Raw genomic sequence first — 17697 nt, 5'->3', positions numbered from 1 at the left:
CAATCCAGTGATAATTGGGGGAAATCATAGGTGGAGAGGGTGAGCAAATTTAAATTCTTGGAAGTCACCAGCTCAGAGGCTCTTTCCTGGACCAAACACACTAATGGCATAGTGACAAAACTTTGTCACTGCCTCTACTTCCTCAGGAGTTTGCAAAGGGTTTGGCATGACATCGGAAACTCTGGCAAATTTTGACAGATATATGGTGGAAAGTGTGCATCACGGTTTGATATGGGAACAACAATACCCTGGAGCAGAAAGTCCTGCAAACACTAGTGAATACAGCCCAGAATATCACAGTCAAAACTCTCTCCACCATCAAGAACATCTATGGGAAATGCTGCTATCAGAGAGCAGCAGCAATCATCAAGGATCTACATTACCCAGCACATGCTCTGGTCTCACTGCTACCATCAGGGAAGTATAAGTACCACAAGACTCAGACCATCAGATTCAGGAACAGCTGCAACCCTTTCACCTTCAGATTCCTCGACTATGAACTCAGACTCATTTAAGAACTCTTACTTTTGCACTTTAAAAAAAAATACATCTGTATTGTTTACATTTCTTTATTTGTTTACATGTATACACTTCTTAAGTACAGTTTTTTGCACTTCCAATAAGTGGTAATTTTGTCTCGCCTGCAAGAAAAAGAATCTCAGGATTGTATGGGATGTCATGTATGTATTCTGATAGAAAATCTGAAATTTGTAAGATGACTCATCACCCCTTTTATACAACCCACTACAATGGTATCGTCAGTAAATATGTCACACTGAGCCACACAGTCATAGCAGCCCTGTGGCGCTCCAGTAAGATGGAGACTGCTGAGGAGATAATCCTCACTGATTGTGGATTGCAGGAAAGGAAATTCAGAATCCAATTACACAGTGGGGTATTGAGGTTCAGGACTTGGAGTCTGCTGATCAATTTTCCTGATGTATTGATCTTTGCTATGTGTTCTAGAGGTTTATGTCAAGCCAGCGAGATTGCATCCACTGTAGACCAATGGTAGGCAAATTGGAACAGATCATTTTGCTACTCAGAGAGGAGCTAATGTGCTTCGACACTAGCCTCTTCAGAGGCAACTTTTTCCTCAAAGAAAATGCTCTATCCAAGAGAACTTTGAAGCTAGAATATTGCGGGAGAGGAGGTATTTAAAGGAAGAAGGAGTTTTTATTTAAAAAAGATCAGGAAATTGAGGACATGAAGAACTGCCATAGAAGAGGAAATGAGAGCTCAGGTAGATCTTATTGAATGACAAGCCAACCAGGTAAAGAAGCTTTATCATGTTTGTATCTTCTTATTCAAAGCTTGCAGGCAATTACATTCATAAAACCCAATATCATATATGGCTTTGATGGCTGACACCTTTTATGGTTGCTTAAAAAAACAATTTAACTTCATCTGTAAGAATTCCTGAAGAAGCTGGTGACCCTACAACATCTGTTTCAGAGGACAACATGGGAATATTTTTAAAGAGAGTGAACCTCCACAAGGCATCAGGGTCTGCCAGTGTGCCTGGCAGAGAACTGGAAATCTGTGACAACGAACTGAAATTTCATCAGCATTTTCAATCTCTCACTGCTGCAGTTGGAGGTTCCCAACTGCCTCAAAAGGACATCAATCTACTTAATTTTTGTGGCGTGAGGTATAACTGATATCAAGAATTATACTGTACCATTCTATAATTTTACATTTATTGTATTAGTCATGCAGTCTCTACATAAATCTGCCCAATTCTTCTCATCTATTATCACATTCAAGTCTGACTCCCATCTTAATCTAGATTTATGAATCCCTGATTTAGGCATTCCCATTTGAAGTAAATGATAAATTGCCAAAATAGATTTCTTTGTATTTCCCTTTCTTATTAGAGTCTCTATATAGCTACACTTTGGTAATTATATTGTTGGACCCAGCTTATCACTTAAATATGCTGATTTGAAAATAGAAAAATGTATCATTAAGAACACCATATTTATTCTTGTTCAAAAGACATCAATTGCCCTTGCTCAGAAGTTTTCAATGTAACCCATTAACAAGACCAAATTTCATAAATTTGATTATCTAATGTACAAGGTACAAGTCTGTTATGTCAAAGGAGTTTTGAGATAAATTCCTCTTTATTCATATTTTTCTATTTGTATTATGCCAAATTTTAATCAAATGTTTCAAAAGAGGAATTTCTCTTTCAGCAGTCATTAATTTCACATACCATTTATATAAAGTCTTCTGCTTTTCTCTCTCCTATTTTATCAAATTCTATTTTTACACATGCAGATTAAATAAATTGAAATCAGATCAGTGTTTTAGATGTGGGAAAAAGGTGGGAACTTTTTTTTTTAAAACATTCAACATGGTCTTGTAATAAAGTAGAACAAATTACAGGTGTCCAATTACCACAAAATCCAGAATTATTTTTATTAAGCAATATTAAAAGGATAAGACCTATATTGAAATTAACTAAATACCAGATAGAATTTGTTAACATTGCATTAGCAGTAGCCAGAAAATTTATTGCAGTTGCTTGGAAATCTGCTTCACCCCAAGTTTGGAACGATGGAGTGCAGAAATGCACAGCTGTGTTCCCCTTGAGAAAATACGCATAATTGAAGGAAAAATCATATCCTTACAAATTTAGCACCTATATCTACAAAAAAAAATAAAAAACATTTTTTTAGATTTCTAAATGTTCTTCTTAGCCTTTAAGAGCTGCGTGGGACCCCATTAATGATGAAATAGATATGAATTTTAGACCAGATTGGATTTAACATTTTCAGCAGTCCATTCTTATTCTCATTTCTCTTCTTTCTCCTCTTAACACTTAACTCTATACTTTCTTTTATCTTTTCTTGGAATTGTATGGTTAGGGAAGGGGGTGTTAGGATATTATCATCATGTATTTGCTACTAAATACATGATTACATCTGTCTTTTAAAATATATTTGAATGTGTGCATGGTTAAATTTTTTTAAATATTCAGGAAAAAAAGGGCATCAATCATTCCAGTGTCCAAGAGCAGGCAGAGCTGCCTCAGTGCCTACCAATGAGTAGCACTCACATCCACTGTAATGAAACACAGAGGCTGTTCATGGCCAGAATTAACTCACCACCAAAACAAATATCTGGTCCACTGCAATTTGCCCTTGGCTACAATCGTTCCAAAGCAGATGTGATCCCACTGGCTCTCTGCTCAGCCCTGGATGACCCAAATAACAACAATACGCACATTCAGCTGCTTTTCATTGATTATAGCTCAGCTTTCAACACTATAATCCTCTAAGTACTGGTTAACAAAACCTGGGCCCCTACCTCTCTTTGCAACTGGATCCTTGACTTCGTCATCAGAAGATCACAGTCAGTGCAGATTCGTAACATCAACTCACTGGCAATTTACACAGACACACCTCAAGGATGAGGCTTTTCCCACTGCTCCATCATTGTGGCTAGGCACAATTCAAATGCCATCTACAAATTTGCCAATGACACCAAGGTTGTTGGCAGAACCACAGATGACTATGAGGAACCTTACTGGAGTGAGATAGATCATCTAGTTGAATGGTGTTACAACAACAACCTTGCACTCAATACAAGTTGAACTAAGGAACTGATTGTGGAATTCAAGAGGGGAAAGCCAGGAGAACACAAATTAGTCTTCATCAAGACATCAGCAGCAGAGGGCAAAAATCTTTGGATTCCTGATGACTGCACGGAATAAGCTGTGTTAATCGTTAGGCCTGCCAACACTCACCACCTATTTCTGGACCTAACTTTTTATTTTAAAAAAAACACTAAGGTGCTCAAAACAAAAGCTTGGATTATGCAAGGAGTAGAACTTAAACTAAATTTGATCTTCCTTCTAATTATGCAATTAAACAGCAATTTTTAAGAAACAGAAGTCTTTTTTGTAGCCATGGGGGAAAAAGCTAGCAAGTTACGAGCTGGACAATTGAAAGGAATTTCTGCTTTAAAAAAAAACCAAGATTCGCATGAGTGATGGAAATATGACAACAGATTTCAAGAAGAATTTGACTCAAGCCTTTATACTTTTGATTATGTTTCAATGTCGGAATTTTTGGATTTGCTGAATTTACCTGTACATTCTAAAGAGAAACGTGCAAGTTTAGAGAAACCCATTTCGCAGGAGAATAGCTGTGGCTATTTCCTCAGTACAGTCTGGTAAATCTCCAGGATCAGATGGATTTCCTGCAGAATTTTATCAATCCTTCCCCAGTTTGTACCCCACTTAAGTCTAGTATTGGCTGACTCATTTAAAAAGGTTACCACTATCATTTAACGAGGCTTGTATCTCTCATTCTTTAAAAAAGGAGACAGAATGTACTTCTTATAGACCTTTATCGCTACTCAACGCTGATATGAAGATGCTATCAATATTTTTAGCACATGATTAGAAATAAATGTTACCATTATAGACTCAGACCAAACTGGTTTTATTAAAAATCATTATTCTTATAATACTGTATACATTGATTATTGAACATTCCATATCTACCTTCCACTCCATCGATAGAATGTGTTCTTCCAAAGATTATGAAAAAGTGTTTGATCAAGTTAGATGAGGGTGGGGGGGGTGTGGCAAGATGGTGTAAGGAATAGACGTGCCTTCCAGTCCCCTCCTGACTCTTTGTTATTGTTTTGTCTATAAGTGCCCGTTAAAACTTTTAAAAAAGTTTATAAATAGTTAGAGGTTTTGAATTAGCTCCTAATGGTACAATTGTTAAAAAAAAGGCAACAGATCGTTAAGAAACTGTATTTCCCAAAGTTATCTGAGCCTACCTATTTACAAGAAGCCAGGACTCAGCGTGGAATGGATCCAGGAGAAGAAGAGCAAGACTCGGCAACGGAGCTCCGCTCTTTACCGGTAGGGCTCTTTAAAGATGGCGCCCATCAGCCTTTGGAACAAAGGGCTAGCCAGGCGCGTGTACTTCAATCAACGCCCGCTATGAGCGTTGTCACTGAACCTTTGATAGTTGGAACAGCTGGGACGCCGCCAGCTGAAGACCCGACTTTAAAGAGACGTCCACCGATCGATGTAGCGGTGGCGCTGCGAAATGCACCACCAGTTATGAAGGCTTCAATAGATTTTGATGTAACGAAGGCTCTTGATATTATATGGGTTAAGGACAACCCTGACTATCAGTCCTCTGATATTGCTGAGGAAGTTTTGGCAGGGGTTTCTACACGTAGTCATACTGCAAGAAAAGCAGTTAAACTAAGGGAAGGAATGGAAGATCCTTTGGTTATTCAGAAACAGCAGGATCCTATTGTACCTGAATCTATTCCAGTTGATATGCTTATTAAGAATCTTGAATTTAAGTTATCTTCTTCAATAAAAGAGATAGGTAAATCTTTAGTTCAAGTTAACACTAAGCTTAATACCTTGGTGGATATTAATACTTAACAGATGGCTGATTATGGAGCATTTAAGCTTGAAACGAATGAAAGACTTGATGTTTGTGACCAAGGTATAGTTGAGGTACAAGATCAAATACAAGACGTAAATAAAACAATTGAGACTTTACAAATCCAGAATAAAAATTTAGCGAAAAAGGTTGACTATTTGGAGAATCAGTCTAGACGGAACAACGTAAAAATTGTTGGTTTGCCAGAAGATATAGAAGGACCAGATCCAAGAAAATTTTTTACCAAATGGATTCCACAAGTGTTAGGACAAGATAAGTTCCCGGAAGGCTTAATATTGGAACGTGCTCATAGAGCTTTGAGAAGAAGGCCTTTTCCAGGACAGAATCCAAGACCTGTTCTGGTTCGTTGTTTAAACTATTATGATAGAGAGACAATTTTGCGTGTGGCTATTAGAAATGCGCAACAAAATAGATCTCCTTTGATGGTTCAGAATAATCGTGTTTTTTTTTATCCGGACTTAAGTCAAGAAGTTATGTCTCAACGACGTGAATTTAATCCTGCGAAAGAAGTGCTATGGAAAAAAGGATATAAAGCAACATTTAGATACCCTGCAGTATTGAAGATTTTTCAAGATGGATATCAACCAAAATTTTTTGATAACCCTAAAGAAGCTATGGACTTTGCTCAATCGTTACCAATTACACAATTTCAGGAACAACGTAGTCCCCCACGGTCTCCTAAGAGAGTGGAGATGCAAGATGGGAGTCGAATTTCAAGAAGAAATGGAAGCAATGGTGGTCGGAGTGACAAAGCTGATTTAAAAAAAATTTTTTTTTTTCTGAGATTTTAGATAATGATGATGGTTTAATGTGAAATGGGAGTTGGGAGAGGGAGCTGGGTGGGCATTATTTTCCAGAAGTCGTCAGCTACGTGTGAGTCATCTCACACCCAATATTTTGTGGGAGTTGCAGCATTGTGCGGTTAAGACAGGAGGAGGTAGTTGTAACCTCTTACCTGTTTTTTTTTTTACTAATTTTTGGATTAGGAATGAAGTTTTTTTAAATTATTTCTGTTTAAAGAAAAATTAATTTCTCTTTTTTTCTTGTAGTTTTAAGAGGGGATAAGGGGAGGGGTTTTTTCCTCTCTTGTTTTTTTTCTTTTTTTGTTTGCGTTGTTGTAAGAAATGTCTAAGTTAAAGTTCGCTTCTCTTAATGTTCAGGGTTTAAATAATCCTATTAAGCGTAAGAAAGTACTTGCGTACTTAAAAAAAATTAAAAGTTGATGTGGCTTTTTTTTTTACAGGAAACTCATTTAACAGATAAGGAACATTTGAAACTTAAACGTGAATGGGTTGGACACGTTTTTTATTCTTCATTTAATTCAAAGGCAAAAGGAGTGGCAATTTTGGTGCACAAGAATCTACCATTTCAGTTACAGAATGAAGAAAAAAATGGTGGAAGATTATTAAAATTGAATTGTACAATTTTTAATGAGGCTTGGACTTTGCTTGACGTTTATGCTCCAAATGTTGAGGATACAGCTTTTGTTGTGGATATGTCTTTATTACTTGGACAATCGAACTCTAATGTGATGATTGGGGGAGATTTAAATGTGGTGTTGGAGCCTTTATTGGACAAGTATCCAAGAGTAATTAAGAAATCTAAGATAGCAGTGCAAGTGACTAATATGATAACAGATTTGAATTTAGTTGATATTTGGCGGAGATTTAATCCTACAGAGAAAGATTTTTCTTTTTATTCCTCACGCCATAATTCTTTTTCAAGAATTGATTATTTTTTAATTTCAGCACATTTGCAGGATAAGGTTATATCCGTGGATTATAAGGCTAGGTTGGTTTCAGATCATTCATTACTATTATTAGAATACCAGAGTTCACAAAATGTTCAGAGAACTCCAAGATGGAGATTTAATACTATGCTATTACAAAAATCAGAGTTTATTAGTTATTTAAAAAAACAAATTGAGGTTTTTATTAGTAATAATATTAATTCTGTTTCTAGTCAGTTTGTTTTATGGGATGCAATGAAAGCTTTTTTTACGCGGTCAAATTATTAGTTATGCTTCTAAAGTAAAAAAAAGAGAGAATCAGAGAGATTGAAGATTTAGAGAAAAAAATAACTGTTATTGAAAAAGAAGTTCAAAAAAATGCTACCGAAATGCAAAAGAATCAGTTAACTAATTTAAAATTTAAATATAATGAATTACAAATATATCGGTTTGAATGTTTAATGAATCAAACTAAACATGGGGTGAGAAAGCTCATAAAGTTTTATCATGGCAGTTAAAAAAAGAACAATTATCTAGGATTATACCAGCAATTAGAAAGAAATCGGGTATTACTTTTAGACAAAATGAAATTAATGAGGAATTTTGTAATTTTTATAAAAAATTATATACTTCTGAATGTAAAGATGTAACTGAAGATGCAATAGATTCTCTTTTGAAAAATATTAAATTGCCACAACTGAATCAAGAAGATAGACAAGAGTTGGATAAATCTTTTACAGAAAATGAAATTGAAATGGCGATAAGAGATATGCCAAATGGAAAGGCACCTGGTGAAGATGGGTTTTCTATAGAATTTTATAAAACTTTTTATGTTGATATATCTTTTATTTATAAGGATGTAATACAGCAAATCTATAAAACTTTTCAACTACCTGAATCTTGTTCTAATGCAATAATTACAGTTATACCCAAAAAAATAAAGATTCTTTACAGGTTTCTTCTTATCAACCAATATCGTTGCTAAATGTAGATTATAAAATTGTAGCTAAAGTTATGGCTAATAGATTAGCTCAATATTTACCTAAAATAATACATAAAGACCAAACAGGATTTATAAAAAATAGATATGCGTCTGATAATATTTTGCGTTTAATTACTTTGATAAATAAATCTAAATTTCAAATGAATTATCCAATAGTGGTTTCATTAGATGCAGAAAAGGCTTTTGATAGAGTGGAATGGAAGTTTTTATTTAAAGTACTTGAGAAGTTTTGCTTTGGTTCCTCATTTATTGGATTGATAAAAGCTTTATATAATAGCCCGAAGGCTAGAGTTGCTACTAATGGGCAGATTTCAGAATCTTTTGATTTAACAAGGTCTACTAGACAAAGGTGTCCATGTCACCTGCTTTATTTGCTATAGTTATTGAACCTTTGGCACAATTAATACGTCAAAATGAAAATGTTAAGGGTATGAGAGTTTTGAATGAGGAATACAAGATTAATTTATTTGCTGATGATGTCTTATTATACTTGGTGGATCCTGATATTTCTTTACTAGCAATTCAAGAATCTTTAGAAAATTATGGTCAATTATTGGGTTATAAGGTAAATTGGGCCAAAAGTGAAATTTTGTCAATTTGTAAAGATGATTACTCAAGATATAAAAATATTACAAATTTGAAGTGGACTAAACAAATATTTAGTAATTAATGTTAATATAGAATATCAAGATTTATATTCAATTAATTATCTTCCCTTAATAAAAAAGATTAAATTAGATTTGATTAGGTGGAAGGATTTACCTTTAGGTTTATTAGGGAGGATTAATACTATAAAAATGAATATTTTTCCTCAGATACAATATTTATTTCAATCAATTCCTTATTTTTAAAAAAAGTTTTTTTTTAAGGATTTATATAAAGCAGTTAGAGAATTCTTATGGAAGGGAAAATTTCCAAGGGTAGCAATGAGAAAGTTGATGTGGGATTTTCAATTTGGAGGTTTAAGATTACCAAATTTTCAATATTATTATGAGGCAGCTCAATTTAAATTTCTTAGTGCTCTAATGAATATGGAGGATCCGCCTAGTTGGGCAAAGATAGAAATGGCAGTCATTTTAGAAAAATTTCCACATGAATTTTTGTTTTGATGGAATAAAAATTTATTACGAATTTATGATGTACCAATATTGAAACATTTAATGAATTTATGGACGAGTAAACTTAATAAATTGGGGCTTAAAAATAAGTGGTCTGGGCGATTGCCATTATATAATAATCAACTTGTTCCTTTTACAGTCTCCAATATCATTTTAAAACAATGGGAAAGGAAAGGAATAAAAAATTTATCAAATTGTTTTTTCGAAGGATGTTTTTGTTCTTTTGAGGAACTACAAAGGAAATTTGGTATTAGTGGAAACTCTGTATTAGTGTATTATCAGTTAAGATCATTTGTAAAACAGATATGTGGCCGGCATATGATTTGATTGCCTGAAACTAGTTTTGAGAAATATGTGCTTTCAATACCAAAAAAGAGGTATATATCTGATTTATATTGTATTTTACAAGAAAATGAAAGTAAGAAAGATTGGGATAAAGACAAGTTGAAATGGGAAAAAGATTTAGGTTCTACAATAGCTGAAGAAGCTTGGATGGAAATTTGTCAAAATAGTATTCAGAAATTGATTAATGCTAGATTAGCGATGATTAATTATAATTTTATACATCAATTATATTTAACACCAGAGAAATTTTTAAAGATTTGGTCTTAGTAAGTTAGATTGTTGTTTTCGCTGTGATCAGACGGCTAATACTTTTTTTTTTTACATACTGTTTGGTTTTGTGATCGATTGCAACAGTTTTGGAAAGGTATATAATCTATATTTAATAGTTTACATAATATCTATGTTGTATTAGATCCTGATATATTTTTATTAGGGAATATGCAATCATTAATTGACTTAGGATTAAATGATTATCAGATTTCTTTTATCTATTTAGCCTTAGCTGTGGCCAAGAAATGTATAGCGCTTACTTGGAAAGATAGAAATATATCAACTTTGGATAGGTGGTGTTTAGAGATGAAATCCTGTTTAATTATGGAAAAGATATCTTTCTCAATTCAAGATAAGATGTCATTTTATAAGCTGAAGTGGACTCCATTTGTTAAGTACATGCAATTAAGTTTGACTTAAATATGTTTTTAAGTGTGATATTTTAGATTTGATGATTTTTTTTTCATTATTATTTTTCTTGTTGGTGAGTGTTTTTTTTTAATATATATAATTTTATTAATTTTACTAACTCTTCACTCTTTATGGGGGGGAAGGGTGGGTATTTTTTTAAAATAGATTTATTTTTTTTAGTGGCCGTATATGTGTGGGGGGGGGGGTTAGACTGATTTAAATTAGGTCATTAATGTTGTGTTGTGATTATTGGGGGGGGGGGGGTTAGTTGGATTTAAGTTAGGTTACTAATGTTGTATTGTAATTTTATTATTTTATTTTTTTATCTTTTCTTTAAATGTAATTTTTCTCTTTATTCTTGTGATAAAATCTTTAAATAAAGTTTTAAAAAAAAGTTAGATGAGGGTTATCTTTTAGCTGCACTCGGTAAATTTAATTTTGATCCAGATTTTATTAAATGGATTAATGTATTCATGCCCTAAAGTGCCGGTTTGCTCTAAATTTACAGCAATCGGATAGGTTTAATACAGGGGAACACAACTGGGTTGCCTGTTAAATCCTTTGCTTTTTGATATAGTATTAGAACCATTAGCCGTTGCTCTCCGACAGTGTAGAGAATTTAATGACATAATTAGAGTAGGACTGAACATAAACTATCACTTTATGCAGATGATTTACTGCTTTACATTTCAAATCCTGAAATTTCTATACCAAGCATATTAATTTTGTTTGATAGATTCAGTCAGTTCTTGGGTTATAAAAATTTACTTATGAGTGAACTTGTCCACTCAAAATGGTCCTTTTGCAGGTTATTCCAATTTTCCATTTAAAATAGTGAAAGAACATTTCCAATATTTAGGAATTACAATTATGAAAAGTTATTAAACTTATTGAAAGAGAAATTCTGGATATTACTCAATAATGATAGTTTAATCTTAGGTTGGTCACCCTTATCTATTACAATGATGGGACTTAATAATTCGATTAAAATGAGTACTTTGATTTTTAAAAATCTTTTACAAACGTTACCAAATTTTATCCCCAATCTTTTTTCAGCTCGCTGGATTTGGCAATTTCTACTTGTATATGGCCGGGGTGGGGGGGGGGGGGGGGGGCCGAAACATGTATAAATAAAGCCCATCTTCAAAAGACCACAATAAATATAGGATTATCAATTCCAGATTTTAGATTGTACTATTGGGCGATTAACATACATAATTTACTTCCATTATTACATTTGGATAAGTCAGTCTTGGGTAGAAAAAGAATTTCAGCTGTCCAAAAAAATTTTCTATGATGATAATTTTAGGATTTTTTTAAACCCCATTTTCCTTTTCCAAATTATTCCATAATCCATTAATGAGAAATACGTTGAGAATCTGGGCACAATTTAGGAAATTCTTCAGAATTGTTTTTCACTGGCTGGTCCTATTATAGATAACCATCTTTGTTGGATGCAGGTTTCAAGGAATAGGTATTCAAAGTTTCAATATCTTTATGACATAATTGAACAATTATCACCTAAATTTAATCTTTCCAATAGACACTTTAGATATTTACAAATTAGACATTTTGTTCAGTCTAAGCTTTTGTATTTTCCGCAAATTTCCAATGCTGATTTTCTTGATCTGTTTTTTAAATTTAGTTTTATTTTCACATGGATTAGCATCGTGTATTTATAATAATTTATTGTATTTAAATTCAGTTCCCATGGCTGGAATCAAGAGCAATTGGCAATGAGATTTGAATTTAACATTTTCAGATGAAAATTGGTACTCTCATCTTGATTAATGAGCCCTCATTTTGTGTAAGACACTGATTATTACAATTTAAGGTGGTAGACAGAATTCATATATCCAAACTTAAATTATCTTGTTTTTATGCAGATATTGATCCATTATGTGAGAAATTTAAAATTTTTGAAGCTTCTTTGATCCATATATTTATGAGTGCCCAAATTTAGAGAGATTCTGGAAAGACATTTTCTAAACTTTATCAATGATTCTTAAGATTAATTTAGAGCCTTGCCCGTTAATTACTTTGGTTTTCTTGTGATTTATATAAACTTATATCAGCATCTCTGGAAAAAGTTTTAGCTTTTACCACGTTGATAGCCAATTTTATTGGAAAGGAAAGATATTCATCTCCTACTCATACACAGTGGTTATATGACAATGTTTAGAGAAAATTAGATATAGCATTAAAGATAAAGTTTGAATTTAAGAAATTATGGGGCCATTATTACCATTTTTATTTAATCATTGGAAGAATTAAAAATTATTATATGTTCTGCTGGTTAAAAATTATTATATGTTCTGGTAGATCATTGCCTTTTCTCTGGGAAGGGGAGTTGCCAGTGGTTCCACATTATTGTTTTTTTATTAATTTATAAGGTAACCTTGATTAGAGGGAGAGAATAGATTAGATTTAGTTTTTTTCTTTTATTTTATACAAGTTATTTCAACAAATGGGTTTAACACGGTTGCAAACATAATTTCAATTAAATGTTTTTTTTTAATAAAAGGTACAGGTATAAGCAATTATCTACTTTTTTTTCCCCCCCACTGTTTTGTGCATGCTTACTTGTATACAAATGAATTAATACGTAACTGTCAATTCTGCATTTATGTTAAACTCAATAAAAATTTTAAAAAGAAAGATAAACCTATCCTGGGACAACCAATGTCAATGCAATCATGAAGGATGTAAGCCAGTCCTATATTTCACTAGGAGCTTTAAGAGATTTGATAATGTCACCAAAGACCCAGTATACAGTATTCGTGGAGAGCATTCTGACTGGTTACAGCACTGCCTGGTATGGAGGTACCAATGCACAGGATAGGTGGGTTGTAAACCCAGACAGCACATCATGGGCATTAGTCTTCACTCTATTAAAGGTATTGTCCCAAGAAAACAGTGCTTTCATCAAGCACCCTCATCACTTAGATCATGCCCTTTTCTCATCACTACCATCAGGAAAACAGCTTCTTCCCCTTCATCATCAGATCTCTGAATGGACAATGAACCCATGGAGAGACTATCTCACTTTTTCTTTGCACTAGTTATTTTTTTTAGTCTTGTATTTAAGAAATTGTAATCTATGAGAATTTTTGCACTCTGTTCTGCACAATACTGCTGGTGCAAAACAACAAATTTTATATATGGCATGTTCACAACAACCCAATTCTGATTATGTTTGTTCTGTACCAGAGGAAAAATTTGAATCAATTTCCACTCCCCAGCTCTTTCCCACTGTCCTAAATGTTTCGTTCTTCAGATACCAGTCCAATTAGTTTACAAAGAATATTATTGAATCTGCTTTTCAATAATATGTCACATTTGCAGACATAAGAATTTGCTGCATAAAGGAAAAAAGGGAATTACCCCAAATCTGCCACCTGGTTATGACTCTTTTGTCATGGAGATTTTTTTTTTTTTTAAAAAAGAAAATATTTTATAATTTTTTAATCCCACTGCTTAAATGGTCATCATAAAAAGCAAAATGACTCCCTTGTCTTTCAACGTAATTAAGCTGTTGTCCCTGACATCTGCACACCTTTCCTCGTTTGTGGTTTCCAAAACTTAAACAATACTCAAATAGCTGCCCAATGAGTTTTCAAACCATTAAACTGATGCTGTTTTTTTTAAAAATGCTGAGGCATCTGCCTTGAACATAAAACTATCTTTGGTCTTCCCTACCATCTTCAAAGATCTACAAACTCTTAAGATTTTCAGTTTATCAAAGATTGTACCACTTTGCATATAAGAGTTTGAACAATTAGGAACCAATTATGTGTAATCCAACTATAGTAATTGAATATACTGATTCCTCTTTGGATCATGTTGGCTGGTATTTCAAATCATCTTGTAAACTAAAACCAGCAAAGAGTGACTGGCCCCCATTATATCCAACTCTCTCTATTAACTGTAAGACACCAGTTAAGACCTTTCCACTTACCTGCATGAGTGCAGTTCCAACTAGTTAAGAAATAAAGGACAATTCTACTTGTTCCGAGTGGCCTTTCTTCCATTCTAAAACATTATTTCTTCCATCACAAGAACGCCAGGGTTGGTAATTACTTGCTAAGGCTACTTCTTCAACAGCATTTCCCAACCACCCAATCTCCAACACTGAGGTTAAAGGAATCAGACATTCAACAAGATCATTTGCATATTTACTTCCTAAGCATCACATCACTTGATATGAAAATATTTCCTTCAATATCAGAGTCTAAATCCTGGAAAAAAATGGAGCATTTCAGGCCAGCAGTTCACCAACACCCCCAAGGGCAACTACGTACAGCAAAGTCTCACCTCTGACACCTTCGTTCCATCGATATTAAACAATGCTTACTAATAAATACAGGCATACCCTGTTTAACATGGTTTTGAATAGTTCATGTTTTGATATAACGCAGGCAGGCCCCATCCCAAGCCGAAGGCAGGCATCCAACGATTTCATGGTTCTGCATCTCCACAACCCAAGTCTCCCTTCAGATGGATTGTGCATTATGAGAATTGCAGGCTGAGTTTGCCTGAGACAGGCAGCAGGAGCTGGAATTAATTAGTGCAAACTACTGTACATTAGATAAATATTTTCTTAAATATACAATGTTCACTAATTGCCAATAAAAATGCCATTTTTCAGTTTTACATATCCCTTTCATTTTTTATGTAAATGCACATGTTTGTATGAACATTCTAGGTAAAAGAATAAATAATTATAGGATTGGAACATATTAAAATAAATCATACTGCTTTAAACAGTGGGCCTTTCCATAATGCTGCTCTTGTTTGGAATGTATTAACCGTGTTATACAAGGTATGCCTGTATACATGAAAATGTTACTACTGAGCAGAAAAATTTTGAATTTTAAAGAACATATTAGCACACTGATGAGTCTGCGCAATGAGGGAAAGATCAAATCACAACTGCCAACTACAATTTTAGCAACATCTCTCATAACACTTCAGTTAATTCAACGGCAAAAATACATTTATAAATTGCAGTTGTTTCTACATTCTGCCTGATGAATCTTAATTGAAATTCACCAATTTTTCAAAACATTTAAAATTAAAGAAAGCAGCAAATCTGGAAAATTCATTGAAAAAAATACTGGAGCAGTCTCAGCCATACTTGGGCTATTTACTTGGAATTGTGATTAGTCTTTTTTGCTACTTGTGCAATCTTGCCATTATCATAGGAGAATTTTGCATTTAAAGCAATAGCCATACCTGTTCATCAGGTCGCAATTTAATTTTGCCATTTTTGATGGGGAAACCACTTCCAAATTCTTTAGATGCAATGTCTGCTCCATATTCCACTGTAACATCTTCTTCAATGGTGCTAACCAGGCGCCAAAATTCCTTCTCCACTAGCTCTGTTGGAACCATCTGTGTTTTTGCCCATTTATAATTTGGGATGAGGGGTGGGGTTTGAGAGAACAGAAGAAAATGATTATCCAATACAGAATTGGTTTCTTTGCAATAAATTGTAAAATGTCCATTAGAGGACCACTGATATAGGTTGTTACAAGTTAGGTGAGCTTTATTCTACAACTTTGATATACACAATATATTGACAAGAATTACTAAATGATGTTTATTCTGATTATAACAAAAAGATCATACTTGGATATTAAATTCCTTATTTTTTTTCTAAATCTGAAGCGCACTCACATGAACTGGCATATTGAAGTAATCAGATTTAAAGGCATCTGCCATTTCTCCAAATGCACGGAGTGTGTAGTCTCTAGGAGCTTGCTCAAACCCAAAAGCTTCCTGAGGTTTGCTGCACTCCTAAAATAAAAACAAAGATCTTCATTGTGTGTGTTGAACGCTTGGTGGTTTTGCCACAATTAATTGCTGCCCTAAATTATAATATAAAGTTTGGGGATGTATTGATCCATTTCACAATTTTCATAATATGCTGAAAATAAAGCTTGTTGAATAAGGAGAGGATATATCAAGGTAATCAATCCACTTCATTAGGTGAGAAAGTCTGGCTCAAAGGACTTTTAAAATGTCCAACTAAACACAAGAGGAAGAAAATGTGTTGAGGATGCACAATAGCAAAATACTTCCACAAAGATCAGGTTTAACAGCAACATGATGATACATTTTTAATGTTTTATTTCCTTAGTTCCAGATGAAAACTACCCTCTGGCTGGAAAAAAATTCTCACGTCCTCAGCCTAACAAACCTTTTGAATCTTATTTGAAAAGGTGGTAAGTAGAAGAGTGATAAATCTCTGGATGTTACTTAAATTGATTTTCAGAAAGGATGAAGTAGTTTCCCCACAGATAGTCTTACACTGAAACTTACTGAATTGAAGACTATTTATTGATGTGGCTAGCAAGCTAGCCTAGCATCAAAAGTCATAGAAATCACAGTCAGTACTTATTTTGGCATACTGCAAACACTGCAATGACAAAGGTCCAAAATAGAGAAAGTATTATGCATGATTTTGTTAAACTTCATGTTTTATACAAAGAAAAATGGCATTGTAATCAATGTGGATAGAAGCATTAATTACAAGATTCAATAGATTAACCAATGGATAACACTTTTGAGCAAATAGATATGAATTTGTCCTCTTTCAAGCAGTGGAAGGTAAATAAAATCCCAATAATCTAAAAACTGTCAGTCCTTTGGGAACAATTATACTCCAGAAAATATTCAATGTTATATTTAGAGGACTAGAATACAGAAGATATACAGTACTAACTAGAGTTACACATGTCAACTTTATTTTGTTATCACCCTCAAAACTTTTCCTTTGGTTCATCCCACTTTCTTCAAGTCAAAGGGTACTTTCAACCTTCTGAATTCTAGACAGTATAGCCCCCAAACAACACAATCTCTTATCAGCTAACCTCTTCATCTCTGGAATCAACCTAATGAACTTCTGCTGCAGCACCTCCAAGCCCAGTACATCATGTTTCTGATTATCCAAAAGCCACTTTACCGAAATTGACAGTTATCTGCTAAAATTCTTGGCGGTGACATGATGTCACAAGTTGAAAAAAAAGTTGAATTTTTTTTAACCTGCCATGCTCAAATTGGGCTCTGACACTTATTTTAACGTCACCTGCTAACTTAGTTATGCTACAATTAATCTCCTCTTCCAAATCATTTATGTATATTGTAAACAGCTGGAGGCCTAGCACCAATCACTGGAGCATCCCTCTCATTAATGATTGCCAACTAGAGAAACACCCATTTATCCTAACTCTCTGGCTTGTATTGATTAACCAAACCTTTATCCATATTAATACATTATCTGCAGCAACTCTATTGATATCTACCTTTTGCAGCACTACAAAATCAAAGCATCAGTTGCAGAGCTGTGTGGAACTATAAAGGTAACAGTCA

The 17697-nt window shown here is 33.8% G+C and overlaps 1 protein-coding gene across 2 annotated transcripts in view; it reads right to left on the bottom strand.

The window, feature by feature from the left end:
- The window catches only part of kdm5ba (lysine demethylase 5Ba), a 138224-nt gene that overhangs the window by 87409 nt on the left and 33118 nt on the right, over positions 1-17697 (bottom strand). For both annotated transcript variants that reach the window (XM_069941294.1, XM_069941295.1), the window contains 2 exons: positions 16003-16122; positions 15559-15717 (listed from right to left, as the gene is read on the bottom strand). In XM_069941294.1, the coding sequence (XP_069797395.1) occupies positions 15559-15717; positions 16003-16122 (279 nt within the window). The remainder of the gene's footprint in view (positions 1-15558; positions 15718-16002; positions 16123-17697) is intronic.

This window comes from Narcine bancroftii, chromosome 5 (assembly GCF_036971445.1).
Source record: "Narcine bancroftii isolate sNarBan1 chromosome 5, sNarBan1.hap1, whole genome shotgun sequence".
Taxonomy (NCBI): domain Eukaryota; kingdom Metazoa; phylum Chordata; class Chondrichthyes; order Torpediniformes; family Narcinidae; genus Narcine; species Narcine bancroftii.
Note: the sequence above shows the minus strand (reverse complement) of the source record. Positions and strands in the feature narration are given on the sequence as shown.